The sequence below is a fragment of the Leopardus geoffroyi genome, chromosome D4, assembly GCF_018350155.1.
Source record: "Leopardus geoffroyi isolate Oge1 chromosome D4, O.geoffroyi_Oge1_pat1.0, whole genome shotgun sequence".
In the NCBI taxonomy this organism is placed as follows: Eukaryota; Metazoa; Chordata; class Mammalia; order Carnivora; family Felidae; genus Leopardus; species Leopardus geoffroyi.
This window is the reverse complement of record NC_059342.1, coordinates 10,963,393-10,980,828: the sequence shown is the minus strand read 5'-3', so window position 1 is coordinate 10,980,828 and position 17,436 is coordinate 10,963,393. Positions and strand designations below refer to the sequence as shown.

Sequence of the window (17,436 nt, the reverse complement as noted above, 5' to 3'; positions counted from 1 at the left end):
ACATTTAACTTTATTTTGGCTTTTATGACACTTCACTATTTCCTATCTGGCTTATTTACATTTGCTATAATAAACATATTTTAGCAAGGAAAACGGTTACAAAAATGTTTGTTCAGTCTAACCTGAATCACACCTATACACCAAATGCAGTGTTTAGGCAGGATTACAGAACCACAGAGTACCATATTCCAAAACGACAGGGAGTGAACTGCCTGCTTGCAGTCTATTACTGATGTCTGCCTCACCCTAGCAAATCTCAGGGAGCCCCTCTCTTAAACTCAGCAGCCCACTTAGCAGCTATGGTCTATCCCAGAGTCTTTTTCCCGTTAGCGAGACTATGCTTAGGGGAGGCAAACTAATTTAAATATTTCTAAGTCTAAAGACAACCCAATTAGGAACATACAGGTGTTTAAATAAAAAAAAAGTTCTAAATGCCAACTGAAACTATTCCCATATCTGTCCCTCTGTTGTTGTTGTAACAGTAAACATGTGACTCAGATGAATTACTATTAAAGACCGTAGTAAGTCAGCCAGCTCTTTTCTCCACAATCATTTTCGATCCCCATGAAATTGTAAAAGAACAACAAAAACAGTTTTAAATGTTCCCTTTTCCCTAGCTCCTCTCAAAGAACTGCTGTGCCCAATACTCATTTTATGCTACAATAAAAAAAAGTCTTAAACAAAATTTTAGTCATTAGACCATTATAAATAGTTAGCAATAATTCAATTATAGGAAAAAAGATAACAAATTTGCCTTGACTATGTTTTTATATTTCTTAGTCTGGTTTTGGTTTTCACAATAATTTTCTCTCCTCAATCAGCCAGGAATCAATATATACTTTAAATATGAATACCTAGAAGCTTCATTGATAAGGCCATCAGGTTTTTCTTCTTCTAAATGCTAAACAAAAACAAAGTTTGAAAAAAGTTACTGAGGTATAACACAAATTCTAATGTCAACACAAGGAATTTTACTTTGGCGAATCCCTTCTTGCTTCTAATGCAGACTTCAGCAAGTTCTATGACTAAATTACACAAATGCAGAATTAACTTTTCTAACTGAAAGCATTTTATTCCCCATTTGTGTTATCCTATAGTAAACCTGAGGGGGGTTCTTTTGGGAGGGGACAGGACTTAAATTTTGTTCCCCTGACATCTCCTTTTTCAAAGGAAAACCCTCCAGATTTAAATCATGTCAGTAAAAACAAAGAACATTACAGTTCAAATTTTAGGCATTTTCTTTTTTATAAAACTGTTTTTGTTCTAAATAGTCTTTATTATTATATTTTTAAAAAAACAGATAACTACTGAAATAACACTTTCTTAAAATCTAATATACTTCCCTCTATTCCAATCCCACACCCCATCCCCCTCGGCCGAATCATACACAATATGGGCTCAGTACTGGTCCCTTCATATTCCCTAGAAACTAAAAAGCTGTGGGAAGGACACAGCCCCAGTTCTAGCCTAAAGACAGTTTCTCATTTACAGAAACCCACACCTGAGTGATCTGGCGCCACAGTTTAAACATTTCTTTTGCTGACTTCTGCAGAGTCAAGCTAGCTCCAAAAAAAATATTTTGACCTTGACTTAGGAGCCCACCAGGTAGTTTTCATCACTCTGGAAGCAGTTACTATTTTTCCATAATCCTACTTAAAACCCTAAAGGCATCAATGCCATAAGGTTCATCTCTGCAAAATGTTCTACCTTCATTATTTTAACTCTCAACAGAATCTCCTTCTCACAATAAGAAGCTGCCTACTGAGGTCGGAAGCAATTTGATTATATTAATGTTCTTTGTATTTGAAATCAAACTTCACAAATTCTTACCTTCTTTTACATAGTCTCACTCATCCTTCATAATAATCATAGAAAATGGCTATTCTACTCCTTTTATAAAAGAAGAGACTAAATTTACTACCGTCACTGTCACAGGATACCCTATTATAGGGATAGTTTTCAAAAATTGAAAACATGCTCAAGAGAAGTAAACTGAGCACAATTTTAAAAACTTGTGAAAGCTTTTCATGTCATATGAAATCAATCTTGTATACAGATGGTACATAAATGTTAACAATCGCATAAGAGTATACTCATAAAGACCACCTAAAAATTACATTCAAAATTATATTATTATTATTATTAAAATACTGTATCAAAAACTGTTCCTTGACAAGAGACAAAGTTTACTATTTTTGCTAATCACTCCTGGCCTAAGGCTACTGCATCCTGTTATCACGTCCTGTAGAGAACGAGGCTGCTACCATTCTGGAAACAGCATCAGGCTCAACAATTATTTGTCGAATGAATTCTAGTTAACACTTCCTATTTGCTGACAAGGATACGTGGATGCTGTTATTTGAAATATTATATAATGTGCAGCCACAATTCCCTTTCTATTCAGCAAAATCTATTTAACAAAGGCATCTGTTTCTGAAAGATCCTGGAATAGTCTAGTTCTTTCCAAAATTTGAAATGTTTTTCAAAATATTGTAGTGTTGACCTTTTAGAAGATTCACATATGAGTTTGGGGCTATATGGCTGTAAGCTGGTGGGATAAAAAAAAGATATGGCAGGAAAATGACGAGATTTTGTTTTCGAATTTCCATACCTAAACAGAACCAACAGTGGTTTCTCAAAGTTACCCGGGTTTTTAATGCATTTACTTCTCCAAAAGATTAGAAATCTACACTCAAAGCTAAGTAACATTTTACTACCTTCTGGCAGCCAAGAAATTATCAAATATAATAACACATTAAAATCCCCCAAATACATACAGGCCAATATATACAACTCTGTTACGAATAAGACATGTAATCCTCACAAATAATTACAGAAAAAGAGATAGAAGCCCTGTCCTATGCCTATGTGAACCCAAACGTGAAGAAATAACAAATGCACGTTAACATTTATTTTCTCAAGGTACCAGCCCAACATTTCCCCTATGCAACTTCCTACCTTCCCAAGTCAAACTTTGCAAAAACGCTAAAACAGTGTCTGTTATTCAAAAGGACATTCTCCAATACTGGCCCTTCAGTCGGATGACTTCCATTTATAGAGTTAAAAAATGGGAATTTTGATATTCTATTCTACCTGTACAGGCAAAGAAGGAGAATATTTGTAAAAGATTTTTTCAAAAATGTTATAATGTGTGTGTGTGTGCGTGTGTGTGCGTGTGTGTATCTGTTTGAATGTATGTATACATAACCCCAAAGGATTCTTCAGGTCTGCTTAGAGACTATGGCTTTTGCTTATATATTTAAAAAGATAAAAAAGATTTGGGTACTAATTAATCTAACACACCCAGAAATTTAGGATTCAGCCCTCCAACTTAGCATATGGGAAGACAGAAAGAAACCCTCTGAGATAATGCCATTGTAGACACTATTTCAATAAGGGCCACAGAATGTCCTTCTCTGCAGAAATAGAAACAAGCTGGACCAAAAGAGAGAGAAAGACAGGGGGAAAACGCTGTTGTTGACCAAAGTGGAAATAAAGCTGGTGTCAAAGATGTCACATGACATTTAGGAAAAGCAGCGGCAGCCATCTCTTTCCAGTGGATTGATTATAGATCTAACACTATCTTAGCTTTTAAAAAATGATTATTGCATAATGTCAGTCTATTTATTTTTCCAGTCTTTTCCAAGCCCAACTGTTTTCTGACTCAATTGTTTCAACAGCTAGTGCAATATAACAGAAGAGCCAAAAAGAAACCTCTCGCTTGACCTTTTCTGTGTAACTTCATTCATTGATTCTATTGCATTAAATGCTGTCACGTTTGTAGAACTGAGAAGAACAATGTTGGTAGCCCCGGTGTCAAGTCCTGAGAATAGAGAGCTGTCATTTGAAGTTGTCCAATTCTTTGCCCATGATTAAAAAATGAATATTTCAGATCAATGGGTGACAATCCCATTAGAGTGATAGCCCATGATATCAATTACCACTTCAGTTTCAATTTGGCTGCCTGGCCACAGGGTACCATTTCTCAGCTTTACTTGTGATGGGCTGGCTCTGTGAAGCATGACACCTTAAATTGCTGCCCATTATCCAAGTGTCATTACTTGTACTGCCTCAGAATTCTCTGAATCACAAGCAGCTACTGAGGTCAAGCTTTGCAACCAGAGGAATTGGACAAGTGGGCAAATTCTTTATATAAAAGAAAAGTTATTTATCTGGCATCTGACTTAGAAAATCTAAAGTTTCCATTATCCTGACAGTATGTCAGTTTTGTGTAGGTATATTGATTTAATAATTTAAGAGGTTTTATCAAGGTGGCAGGAGGTTAAACGTTTACTGTGTTTGCATTATTCAGAATGCTGCTTTGTTTATTTGGCCTCAATTCAGCTGATAATGGATTCTTTTTAAGTCCTCTGCACATCTAAATATACACATAAAAGTATTCTTATAGTCATAAATATATAGAGTTTTATTCTGGGTATGACACTTTAAGTCTATCAAAAATAAAATAAAAAATATCTTAAGCTGCTATACCAATTTATCTGAAATTTGGTAACTAAGGTACATAAAAGATGAATTCAAACACGACTAGAATAAACATTTAGAATAAAGATTTTGATTTCTTTTGCTTCCTCCATAGACATTTTGTTAGAAAAATCCTAATTTCGGAATAGATGGAATTTTTCTGAGTAAAATTGTAATATTCAGAATGTTTCTTTGATTCTTAAGACTATTAATCAATTTGGGCTTAAAATCTACAAAGAAATGATCTCCCAAACATCTCAAAATAGGGTCCAATATATTGTAGAGAACACAAAATGGACTTGAATTTTTAAATATTACATTAAACTTCTAAGAAATGATTACTTCGGGTGCTATCCATATTCCCACATCGGGACCAGGAGAAGGACAATTTCATTGTATTTTGCCTTTAGCAGTATTTCACTTGGAAAGTTGAGAAATACTGTTTTATTTTATGTAACATGTTCTACAAATCCAACTAGCTGCATTTTATGAATTGAAGCCCACTTAAATGCATGTGAGGAACTTGGTAGTTAGGAAAACTTCACGGGAAGATGCCGTGTAAAGGAGTTTCTCTTCACAACACCTATGGATAAACCCCTGATTTCTTCAAAATAAAGTAAACCGATTATTTTTTAAAACTCAGATTATTTCCAGTTTGTGTCTGATAGCAGTTTACCGCGAGAAAAAAGTTCTCATATGCTTTAGCAAGCTGGATTTCTTCCATCAAAGAACTTTGGACAGAAGTTCTTACTTGCCAACATTGGGGGTGAATCCCACTGAGGAAGTTTACATACTGAAACTGGGCCCTGTAGTATCCTTATTGCAAAATATTACACTTTCAACTTTTATCACATCAAGCCAGAGTAATAGAAAACGAATATTTAATTTAAAAATAGAACTGGGGAGGCTGGTGGTTCAGTTAAGCATCCGACTTTGGCTCAAGTCATAATCTCACGGTTCGTGAGCTCGAGCCCCACAACAGGCTTTCTTCTGACAGCTCAGAGCCTGGAGCCGGCTTAGGATTCTGTGTCCCCTTCTCTCTCTGCCCCTCCCCAACTCACACTCACTCTCTCTCTCAAAAATAAGTAAACGTTTTTTAAAAAGACATAATAATTAAAAGACTCATGAATTTCATTATTCAAGATAGTTAAAAAAAAACCCTTTTTTCTTAAATGTTAAACAAAAATGTAGAGAAAACAATATAATCATCCCCATATACCTAGCTTTTAACAAATTATTAGCAACTCACAGCAATCTTTCAACTTACTTTTAATCCATATTTTGAATCCACCACAGTTATGATACCTACAAAGGAATTATCTCTTTTAATCACCTTTATATGTGAGAATGAAAATCACAACTAACCTGTTGCAGTTCGCAAATGTTACTCAATGAAATAAAGTTTTGGCTTTTCTCTTGCCAATGCTTCAGTGTAAGTCAATCCTACCATTTCAAATATGTACTGAGTGCCTAGCACCACTTTAAGGCATCAGAGGTCACAAAATAAATTTTTTAAATGAAATAAGCAAATAAGAAAGTAAGATTTCTATGGCCTTTAAAAAACTTACAATTCAAAACATGATGAGATAAATTCTATAATATAAAGTGGAATGTGAGAAATTACACAAGAAAGGTTATTGCCAGTGTATATTCATATAATCAAAATCAAGACTTTTCTTAACATTTAAATAACTCCTTGAATCTGAGACGTCTTAAGATATCTCATTCCTAGCAATCTGCACCAATTCTGACTCACACAAATGTTTTCCATAACATGAACCTAAGTTTCCAAATGGTTAATTAGTCTGGCAATCTCTGAATTTATATGCCAAATAATTTTTTCAAATGATAACAGCAGAAGGAGTCTGATGCTGCCTAGGGAATCCAAACACCTACGTGCAATATATATTAGACCCAAATGACTGGAGACAGTCTTAAATTTCACTTTTTGGCCTATGGAAGACCTGGTTTAAAGAAAGGTCAAGGGTGGGCAGGGCACATAGTTACTTAATTCAGAAAGTTTCTAATATGTCTTAAATGAAGCCTCCAAATAAAACTGCCTAAAAATGTAAAGGTAAATGAAGTAAGGGGTGAAGGGCTTGCTTAATTCTTAAAGAAAAAAATGAAAGCAGAGATATGATTCTCATACTGTATACTTTAATTAAACAACAAAAAAAAACCCTCTCTAACATACTAAGTATGTAAACCAATAGGACATAAGAAACCTACATAGTATTTCTTTTTAAGTTTATTTTGAGAGAGAAGGCAAGCAAGGGAAGGACAGAGACAGAAGGAGAGGGAGAATACCGAGCAGATTCCATGCTGTCAGCTCAGAGCCCGACTTGGGGCTTGATCTCGGGAACCGTGAGATCATGACCTGAGCTGAAACCAAGAGTCAGAAGCTAAACTGACTTAGCCACCCAGGCGCCCGAATAAACCTACACAGTATTTTAAAAGGAAAACCTTAGTGGACGCACTAAATTGGGAGTTAGTAATAAGATCTGACATCCAGTTACACCACTGTCTGGGCCTTTGGAATCTGTATGAACAAAGTCTTACTTAACTAACTAAACGAGTTTAAAAGTAACAGTGTGGGGCACCTGGATGGCTCAGTCCGTGGAATGTCCAACCCTTGATTTTGGCTCAAATCATGATCCCAGGGTCATGAGATAGAGTCCCATGCTGGGCTCAGCGCTGAGTGTGGAGCCTGCGTAAGATATTCTCCCCCTCTCTCTCTCTCTCTGTCCCCCTCTGTCCCCTCCCTCGCTTGCACATGCTTTTTTTCTCACAAAAAAAAAAAAAAAGTAACAATGCAAGGAATTAAAAATATGAACAAAAATAATCTTAACCATAACATTTTACCTAAAAACAAAAGAATATTTGCTTTTCAACTTACCATCAAGATAAATGTCAACCCCTAATTCAGCATCAACCCAAAACATAGAGGCTACAGCACCTGAAAAATATATATAATATTCATCAAATAAAAATATTTCTTCAAACCAAGGAACACTATTCTATCCATGCTATTTTAATTTATCTAAACAGAATTAGCAGGTGAACACATATACAAATTAAGTATGGGTTTCCAAACTTCTTATGGGAATTACAATGATAGAATCTTTTTCTTATTTATACTCATTTCTTCCCCTCTCCTTTTTCCTCCAAAAGAATGAATGAATGGATGAATGAAAGGAAGGGAAAAAAAAAAGAAAAAAAAAGAAAAAGAGAAAAACAGACCAGCTCTTCTCACATACAAACCCAACACCAAGCTTCTATCAATGCATAATAATTTACCAACAGATATGAACAAATAACTTGGACAGTATGGATATGTGCACCTAGGATTTAATTTTATTTTTTCTCTCAAACGTAATAATCATACAGTTCACAAATAATGAAATCTCTCTCTTAAGGCAAGCAAAACAAAACACAGATAATTGCAAAGCCACTTGTCTAAAACGGAGAAAAACCTACAAGTCGTGTAGAAGAAAAAGAACGGAAGGTAAACCTACATACTCTATGGCATTACTGACAAAACCTTACATGAGTTAATATGGATATAAAATTTGAAGCCGAGGAAAAATAACCACGCGGCCTGATTAGCACGCCACAACACAGGAAAAAGAAAACTGACAGTAAAGAAAGTATTTGATTTTTCAAAGCATCAAAGGAGCAGTTAGCGACAGGGCTGTCTAAAAGAATGAGTGCTGGGAAAAAACAAGGGTAACTGAACTCATTCCAGCGTCTGAAGCTGTCCACATACCCTGAGGAGACGTGGTCCCCCAAGCATCACTCTGTGTCAACAGTGAAATACCTGTCAGCTGTTTACAGTGATTACTCATGCAAGATATAGCAAGGGCCACAAGATCTAATGGTTTCCTGATACCTATTGATTTTTTCCCAAAAACTTAATAGTTTTCCAATTTGACTGAAATAGGATTTGTGAGTAACAGGGGTGAATCAATGCCTGTTCTTTTCAAGGAAATTACTTTCCCATGACAATTATTTAGCTTAGAACTGGAGAGTGTCACTCTCCTAAACGGGGAAACAACTGAATTGCCAATAAGAATTTTCTTCACTTACTTGGCTAACAACATGATTTTAATTAACGAGGGAGAAGAGAGTAAATCTCCCGTGAGTATCATTACTCCAAACAGTAAGTCATAAAAAAAACTCTTAATTTTTTTCACTCAGTAAAATTCCAGTGTTTGCAAGTCATTTTGTTGTTGTTGTTTTTTGTTTTTTTGTTTTTTTTTAACTCGTGGATTACTGTTCAGATAGCTTGAAAGTCCTACACAGGTAACGTGTGTAGTATTAAGTTGAATTACAAGAGTGCATCAGAGCTTTTTTCCTAAATCTGACATGCACCTCTGGTGACAATGATCGGGCTACCCAAGAAAGTTCTATTTAAAATTTAGATGCAGGTGTTTAGCAAGAGGAGCAAAGATGAGAGAATAAGTTAATCAGTGGTTCCAAACCCAGGGTGATTTTTCCCCCCAGGGAATATTTAACAATGTCTGAAGATATTTTTAATTGTCTCAACTAGGGGAATAAGAATGGCATTTAGTGGGTAGAAGCCAGGGATGCTATTAAACACCCTACAATGAAGAAAAACAAAAACAAAGGAAAATATTCCACAAGATGCACAAGACAATCCCCTACAAAAAAGAACTAACCAACCCAAATGTCATTTGCGCCAAGGCTAAGAAACCCTTTGCTAGATCATAGAATCTCCTTTATTCAAAACCTAATACAACAAAAATTTTAATTCATAAAGGTTAAAAAGCCAAATTATATCAGCAACAACCAAATATACAACCTCCAGCGATAAATTTTGAAGAGTGACAGTCGAAATAAGAAACAGAAAGCCCTATGTGATTTGTGATAATTCTTAATTCTACCCCCACCCTCAACCAGTAACCGGTTGTGGGGAAATAGTTTATAAAATCCAAATACTTACCAGAAACAGCTTTCGAAATGGCAAGAACGGAAATGAGCAAGGGTTAAGGGAAAAGTCAACAACCCAGGGTAAAAGTTTCTAACCATTTCCACGTTTGTGGAGGAGGGGAACACTTTCTAGGGCTCAGAACAAAATGAACTGGAAGGTCTGAAGCTGAGGACGTACCCACAGCACAAGGTATGGAATATATCTTCATGAGTGGCTGGAGAGAATCCAAGAAGGGAGCACTTGGTACTTATGAGAGGAGAGCCCAAATGTCCTACTGCCCATCTGGCTCTCAGTCACCCCTTTCCTCTGCCTTCCCTTCACTGCTCCCGGCAGTACCCAGCATTCAAACTGAGGCCCAGAAGAAACACAAGTATAGGTGAGATGGGTAGGATATTAAAAATAATTCATCAACACCATATGTAAGACTGAATTTCTCTGAACCTCCTACATCAAGCACCAACACCCTTGAAAAAACAATGCACACATATTACAGCTTTGAAGAAACAGAAAAGGAAAAAAAAATTGAAGAAATGAATAAGGCATAGAAATGGCAAAGAACCCATTCTGGAAGGAAACATAACCCACGAAGCCAAAGAAAATTCTCGAAGGCTTATACATAATAAAGAACTTAAATACAATCAATTAAAAACAAGCTCTAAAAGGCAAGATAAAGTAGAATATGAAAAGGTAGTTTGTAGTGCTAAAGAAATAAACATACAGGGATGCCTGGATGGCTCAGTCGATTGAGCTTCAGCTCAAGTCATGATCTCACAGTTCGTGGGTTCGAGCCCCACGTCAGGCTCTGTGCTGACAGCTCGGAGCCTGGAGCCTGCTTCTGATTCTGTGTCTCCCTCTCTCTCTCTGCCCCTCCTCCACTCACGCTCTCTCTCTCAAAAATAAATGGACATTAAAAAAAAAAGAAAAAAGAAACAGCCAGTAAACATATCATTACCTAATTAATTCTTTTAAAACATCAAGGAACAGAACACTGATGGAAACAGAATTACTGACAAAAAAGAACATTCAAGATGATTGAAGTAATGCAGAGAAACAGACAAAACAATTAGAAGATAAAAGATCTGGAGAACAAAAGAAAATTCAGGATGAGGAAAATGTTCCTAAATGAAGAAATAAACCTATGGATTAAAGACAATACTGTAATCCAAGAAAAACTGATAATGAATGAAATGTAGATATACCTTGATTATATTACTGACCTTCCAAAATAAAGGAAAAAAACTGTCAGGCATTTTAGATGAAAAAGCAAGTTACTTTCAAGGAGGCAGACAAAAACTAGACTTTTCTACAGTAACATTCAATGCCCCAATATAGTAAAATAATGAGGACAAAGCTCTAATCAAAGTGTTCCCTAAGGATATTACCTCCTGCCAAGTCGTTTTTCAAGAACAAAAACATCAGGTAGCCATACTCAAACACTGAAGGAAACAACAGCATTAAAACTCAAAAAATATGTCACTCACAAATCCTTCCTGATGAAGTAAGGAAGGAGAGCCAGCCCATCAAAAGTACTAAGAGATCAAGGAGCAGTGTCTGCAAAGTTCTGAGAGAAGGAATTTTTATACCTCGCCAAGTAATCCTTCAAGTATAAAAATAAAAGATAAGCACCCTCAAGCAAGTATGCAAGAACTCAAGGCATACAGCATTTATATTATAGCATGAAAAGATTACCCGAGCATGAAACTCAGTCAATCAAGAGATTTCTCCAACTCAGGAATGGAGAAGCCACAGTACTGGTAATGAGGACGAAAACTGTTCAATATAGAACTAAATAAAGTATGACAAAATGTAAATGTTAGGAATCTTGACAACACAGCACAGAATACAATCTACCAAAGCCAGGAGATGGGAGTAAGTAGAAGTGTTAACTTCCTAATCTTTTAGGTCAGGGAATCAAGAAATACTCTGAATTGACACATGTAGTTTAAAAACTAACTTGTCCCATTAGTTTATGCCTTTTCTAACCTTTTTTCCCTTAACTCCTATCCCTCACAGTGAAAAAACATTTTTCTGATACTTCAGAAATTCATTTCTTTCACATTCTTTTTTTCAATTATATAGTATTTTGCTTCTACCCATCTTTTATTAAGCAATTTATTAGATAATGCATCTTAATGATATTAATAGCTGATCTATGGAGTATTGAATATGTGCTAGACACAGGTGGTTTACGTACATAATACACATATTTTTTTAATAGAGGTAAAATGGTATGTTACCTTGTATTAGTTCCAGGGGTATGGCATAATAACTCGGTATCTGTATACATTACAAAGTGATCACCACAGTAAATCAAGGTACCATCCAACACCATATAACTGACTCTCTTCATTCATTTCAGCCCCCTAAACCCTTTCCCCTCTGATAACCATCCATCTGTTCCTGTTTGGTTTTGTTTGTTCACTTATTTTGTTTCTTAGGTTCCACATATAAATGAAATGTATTTCACTTAGCATAATACCCTTAAGGTCCATCCATGTTGTTACAAAAGACAAGACCATCATACATTTATATATATATATATATATGTATATATATACACACACACACACATACACATACACACACACACACACACGAGACATATATATACATACATATGAGACATATATATCTCACATCATCTGTATCCATTCATCCATTGATGGACACTTAGGTTGTTTCCATATCCTGGCTATTGTAAATAATGCTACAATGAACATAGGGGCACAAGTATCTTTTCAAATTAGTGTTTTCATTTTCCTCAGAAAAACACTCAGAAGTCAAACAGCTGGTTCACATGGTAGTTCTATTTTTAATTTTTTGAGAAACCGCCATACTGTTCTCCATAGTGGCTGCACTAATTTGCATTCCCGCCAACAGTGTAGGAGGGTTCCCTTTTCTTCACATCCTTTCCAACACTGATTTCTTGTCGATTTGATGTTAGCCATTCTAACAGGTGTGAGGTGGTATCACATTGAGGGTTTGATTTGCATTTCCTTGATTATTAACGATGTTGAGGATCTTTTCATGTGCCTGTTGGCCACCTGTTTATCTTCTTTGGAAAAATGTCTATTTAGATCCTCTGCCTACATTTCAATCAGATTGCTTGGTTTTTTGCTACTGAGCTCTTTGTACATTTTGGATATTTATTGACTTGGAGAAAATATTTGCAACTCCTATATGTGATAAGGCGTTAATATCCAAATTGCCCTTACATTTTATTGATGGTTTCCTTTGCTGCACCAATGCCTTTTAGTTTGATATAGTCCACTTACTTGATTTTTGTTTTTGTTGCCTTTGCTTTTGGACTCAGATTCAAAAAATTCAATGCCAAGTCTGATGTCAAGGAGCTAACCACCTGTTTTTCTTCTAGGAGTTTTATGGTTGCAGGTCTTACATTCAAGTCTTTCATCCATTATGAGTTAATTTTTGTGTATGATGTAGGACAGTAGTCTAGTTTCATTCTTTTCATGTGGCTGTCCAGTGTCTCCAGGACCATTTACTGAAGACACTGTCTTTTCTTCATTGTATATTCTTGTCTCCTCTGTCATAGACTAATTGGCCATATCAGCATGGGTTTTTATCTGGGTTCTTTACTTGGTTTCATTGATCCATGTGTCTGTTTTTATGCCATATCACACTGTTTTCATACAAAACTTTGTAGTAGTACAGTTTGAAGTCTGGGGCTGTGACATTTCCCATTTGTTCTTCTTTCTTAAGACTGCTTTGGCTATTTACAGTCTTCTGTGAATCCACACAAACTTTAGAATTACTTGTTCTAGAGGCACATGGCTGGCTCAGTTTGTGGGGCATGTGACTCTTGACCTTGGGGTTATGTGTTCAAGCCCCACAATGGGTAGAGATTACTTAAAAATAAAATCTTTTACAACAAGAATTTTTTGTTCTAGATGCCACTAGAATTTTGATTGAGTTTGCACTGAATATGTATATTGCTTGGGGTAGTAGGGACATTTTAACAGTATTAATTCCTCCCAACATGAGCACGGAATAACTTGCCACTTATTTGTGACTTCTTTAACTTCTTTCATCAATGTCCTACAGTTTTCAATGTACAGGTCTTTCACCTCCTTGGTTAAATTTATTCCTAGGTATTTTATTTTTATGCAAATTGTTTTGTTAGGCTTTTTGCAGGGATTGTTTCCTTAATTTCTCTGACAGTTCATTATTTGAGTATAGCAACACAACAGATTTCTGTATACTGATTTTGTATACTACAGCATGACAGTTCATTTATTCTCACAGGTTTTTGGGGGGGGGCAGTCTTTAGGGTTTTCTGTATATAATATCATCTGCAAATAGTGATAGTTTTATTTCTTTCCTTCCAATGTGGATGACTTTATCTTTTTTTCTTGGGTAATTGCTATGGGTAGGCCTTCTCATACTCACTGAATAAAATTAACAAGAGTGGGCATCCTTATTTTGTTCCTGATTTTAGAGCATACAATTGAGTATGGGTTTGTCATATATGGCCTTTATTATATTGAAGTACATTCTATCTATACTCACTTTAAGAGTTTTTATCATAAATGGAAGTTCAATCTTATCAAAGGTTTTTTTCTGCATTTATTGAGATGATCAATGATTATTATCCTTCATTGTGTTATGTGGTGCATCACACCAATGACGTGCAGATGTTAAAACATACTTGCATTCCTGGAATAAATCCCATTGATCATGATGAATGATGCTTTTAATATATTGTTGAATTTGATTTGCGAATATTTTGTTGGGAATTTTTACATCTCTGTTTATCAGCGATACCAGCAAACAATTTTTCTTTTCTTCTCTTTTTTGTGGTGTCCTTGTCTGGTTTTGGTATCAGGGTAATGTTGGCCTCATAAATGAGTTTGGAAGCATTCTTTCCTCTTCAATATTTTGGAAGTTTGAGAAGAATAGGTATTACATGTTTTTTTAAATGTTTGGTAGAAGTCACCAAAGAAGATGTCTGGTGCGGGAGGTTTTTGATTACAGATTCAATCTCCTTACTGGTAATCCATCTATTCAGATTTTCTACGTCTTCATGGAAGACAGAAGGTCTCAAAAGATTGTATGGTACTAGGAATTAACCTATTTCATTATCATAGTAGTCTCTCAATTCTCAATATTTGTGGCATATGTCAACTTCTCCTCTTTCGTTTCTGATTTTTATCTTTTCAAAGAACCAGCTCTTACTTTCATTGATCTTTTCTATTGTTGTTGGTTTTTTTTTTGTCTTGACTTCATATATTTCTGCTCTCAATCTTAATTCTTTCATTTTACTATGAGATTCATTTGTTCTTCTTTTTCTAGTTCCCTTAGATAGGGTGTCTTTTTATGAACTTGTCCCTTAGAACTGCTTTTGCTGCAGCCTACGATTTTGGATTGTTTTATTTCCATTTTCATTTGTGTCAAGGTATTTTTTTATATCCCCTTTGATTTTTTCATTGACCCACTGGTTACAACAGTTGCATGTTATTTAAATTCCACATATTTATTATTTTTCCAGTTTTCTCCATGTAATTGACTTTTTTCATACCAGTGTCATTAAGGACTATGACCAGTGTCTACACCTGATATGATGTCAATCTTCTTAAATTTACTGAGACTTGTTTTGTGGTCTAGTGTGTGATCCTAGAGAATGTTCCATACACAGAAAATAATGTGTATTCTGCTATTTGGGGATGGTATGCTTTGTATACAATTACCCTTAAACAATGCAGGGGTTGGGGCACTGACCTCCCATGCAGTCAAAAATCCACATATAACCTCTGACTTTCCAAAAACTTAACTACTAATAACCTACTGTTAGCCAGAAGCCATACTGATAATATAAACAGTCAACTGACACATATTATGTATGTTGTATATATTGTATTTTTACAATGAACTAAATTAGAGAAAATATTACTAAGAAAATCATAAGGAATAGAAAATACATTTTATAGTATTATACTACAAAACATCTGCATGTAAGTGGACCCACAGAGCTCCAATCCATGTTTTTCAAGGATCAACTGTATACCTATTAAGACCATTTGGTCTTATGTGTTGTTTAAGGCCGGTACTTTCTTATTGGTTTTCTATCTGGATAACCTATCCATTGATGTAAATGGAGTATTAAAGTCTTCTACTACTGTATTGCTTTCCATTTCCCCCTTTAAGTCTGTAACATTTGCTTTATATATTTAGGAATTCCTATGTTGAGTGCGTAAATATTTTCAAATGTTATATCCTCTTGTTGGATTGATGCTTTATCATTGTGTAATGTCCTTTATCTTTTATCACAGACTTGTTTTCAAGTCTTTTTTGTCTGATATAAGTAGAGCCACACCAGCTTTCATTTGCATTTGCATGGAGTATCTTTTTCTACAACCTTCACTTTCAGTCTGTGTGTATTAGATCTGAAGTGAATCTCTTGTAGGCAGTAATATACAAATGAATCTTTTTTTAATCTACTCAACTACTGTACATCTTTGGATTGGAGACTGTATCCATTTAAATTTAAAGGAATTATTGATACGCATGTACTTCTTACCATTTTGTTCATTATTTTCTGGCTGGTTTTGTAGTCCCTCTCTCTTCACCTCTTGCTGTCTTCCCTTGCAGTTTGATGCCTTTCTTCAGTGCAATGTTTAGATTCCTTTCTCATTATGTTTTCAGTATCTCTCATAGGTTTTTGCTTTGCAGTTACCATGAGGTTCACATGACAACCTATATACACACATGTCTATTTCAAGTTGATAGCAACTTACAGTTGAACTTAGTGTGAAAACTCTACATTTTTGCTTCCCCATTTTGTTTCTGTTGTCCACAGAACAGAAGGTCTCTGTTTTTTGTTTTTGATGTCGTATTTTACATCTCTTTACTCTGTGTGTCCCTTAAGTATTGTTGTTATATTTAATTTTACTACTTTTGTCTTTTAGCCTTCATAGTAAGTTTAGAAGTGGTTAATCCACCACCTTTACTACATATCTGCCTTTACCAGCAAGATTTTTACTTTTGTATGTTTTGTTAATAGTACCTTTTCAGCTTAAAGAAGTTCCTTTATCATGTCTGTAAGGCCAGTTTAGTGGTGAACTCCTTTAACTTTTGTTGTCTAGAAACCTCTCCTTCAATTCTGAATGATAACCTTGGCAGGTAGAATATTCTTGGTTGGAAGTTTTTTCCTTTCAGCACTTTGAATATATGATGCCACCATGGCATGCAAAGCTTCATCTAAAATCACAGCTGATAGTGATTTGGGGATTCCCTTGAACTTAACAACTTGTTTTTCTCATGCTACTTTTAAGATCCTCTCTTTAATTTTTGACATTTTAATGATAATGTCTCTTGATGTGGATACCTTTGAATTCATCTTATTTGGAACTCTGTGCTTCTGGGACCTCAATGTCTGTTTCCTTCCCCAGGTTAGGGAAGCTTTCTGCCTCCTTCATACTATTTTCCTTTGGGATCCCTATTACATGAATGTTATTCCACTTCACGTTGTCGCATAGGCTCTTAAGCTATCTTCGTTAATTTTTCATTGTTGTTGTTGTTTTGTTTGGCTGAGTTCCACTGCCCTGGCTTCCAGGTCACCAATCTATTCTGCTTTATTTATTCTGATGCTGAACCCTTCTAATATATTTTGCTATGCAGTTACTGTATTCTTCAGCTCTGCAACTTGTGTTTGGTACTTCCCTACATTTTCCATCTCTTTGTTTAAGTCTGTGTTCAACCATTCTTCTGACTCTGGTAAGCATCTTTATAACCATTATCTGGAACTCTTTATCAGATAGGTTACTTCTCTCCACTTCATTAAGGTCTTTTGTCTGAGGGTTCGTCTCATTCTTTTGTTTGGTAAATATTCCTGTCTCCTCATTTTACTTGACTCTCTGTGTTTGTTTCTATGTATTGAGCAAAGCATCTACCTCTCTCAGTCTGGAAGGAGTGTCCCTCCAAAGGAGATAAACCTTAATGTTCAACCTTGCCCTAGCTCTTGGTTGTCTCTCTGAAACATTGTGATT

The 17,436-nt window shown here is 35.4% G+C and overlaps 1 protein-coding gene across 2 annotated transcripts in view; it reads right to left on the bottom strand.

The window, feature by feature from the left end:
• LOC123592468 (COBW domain-containing protein 2) overlaps window positions 1-17,436 on the bottom strand; it is a 52,015-nt gene that overhangs the window by 21,160 nt on the left and 13,419 nt on the right. For both annotated transcript variants that reach the window (XM_045467479.1, XM_045467480.1), the window contains 3 exons: window positions 7,379-7,438; window positions 5,750-5,787; window positions 855-901 (listed from right to left, as the gene is read on the bottom strand). In XM_045467479.1, the coding sequence (XP_045323435.1) occupies window positions 855-901; window positions 5,750-5,787; window positions 7,379-7,438 (145 nt within the window). The remainder of the gene's footprint in view (window positions 1-854; window positions 902-5,749; window positions 5,788-7,378; window positions 7,439-17,436) is intronic.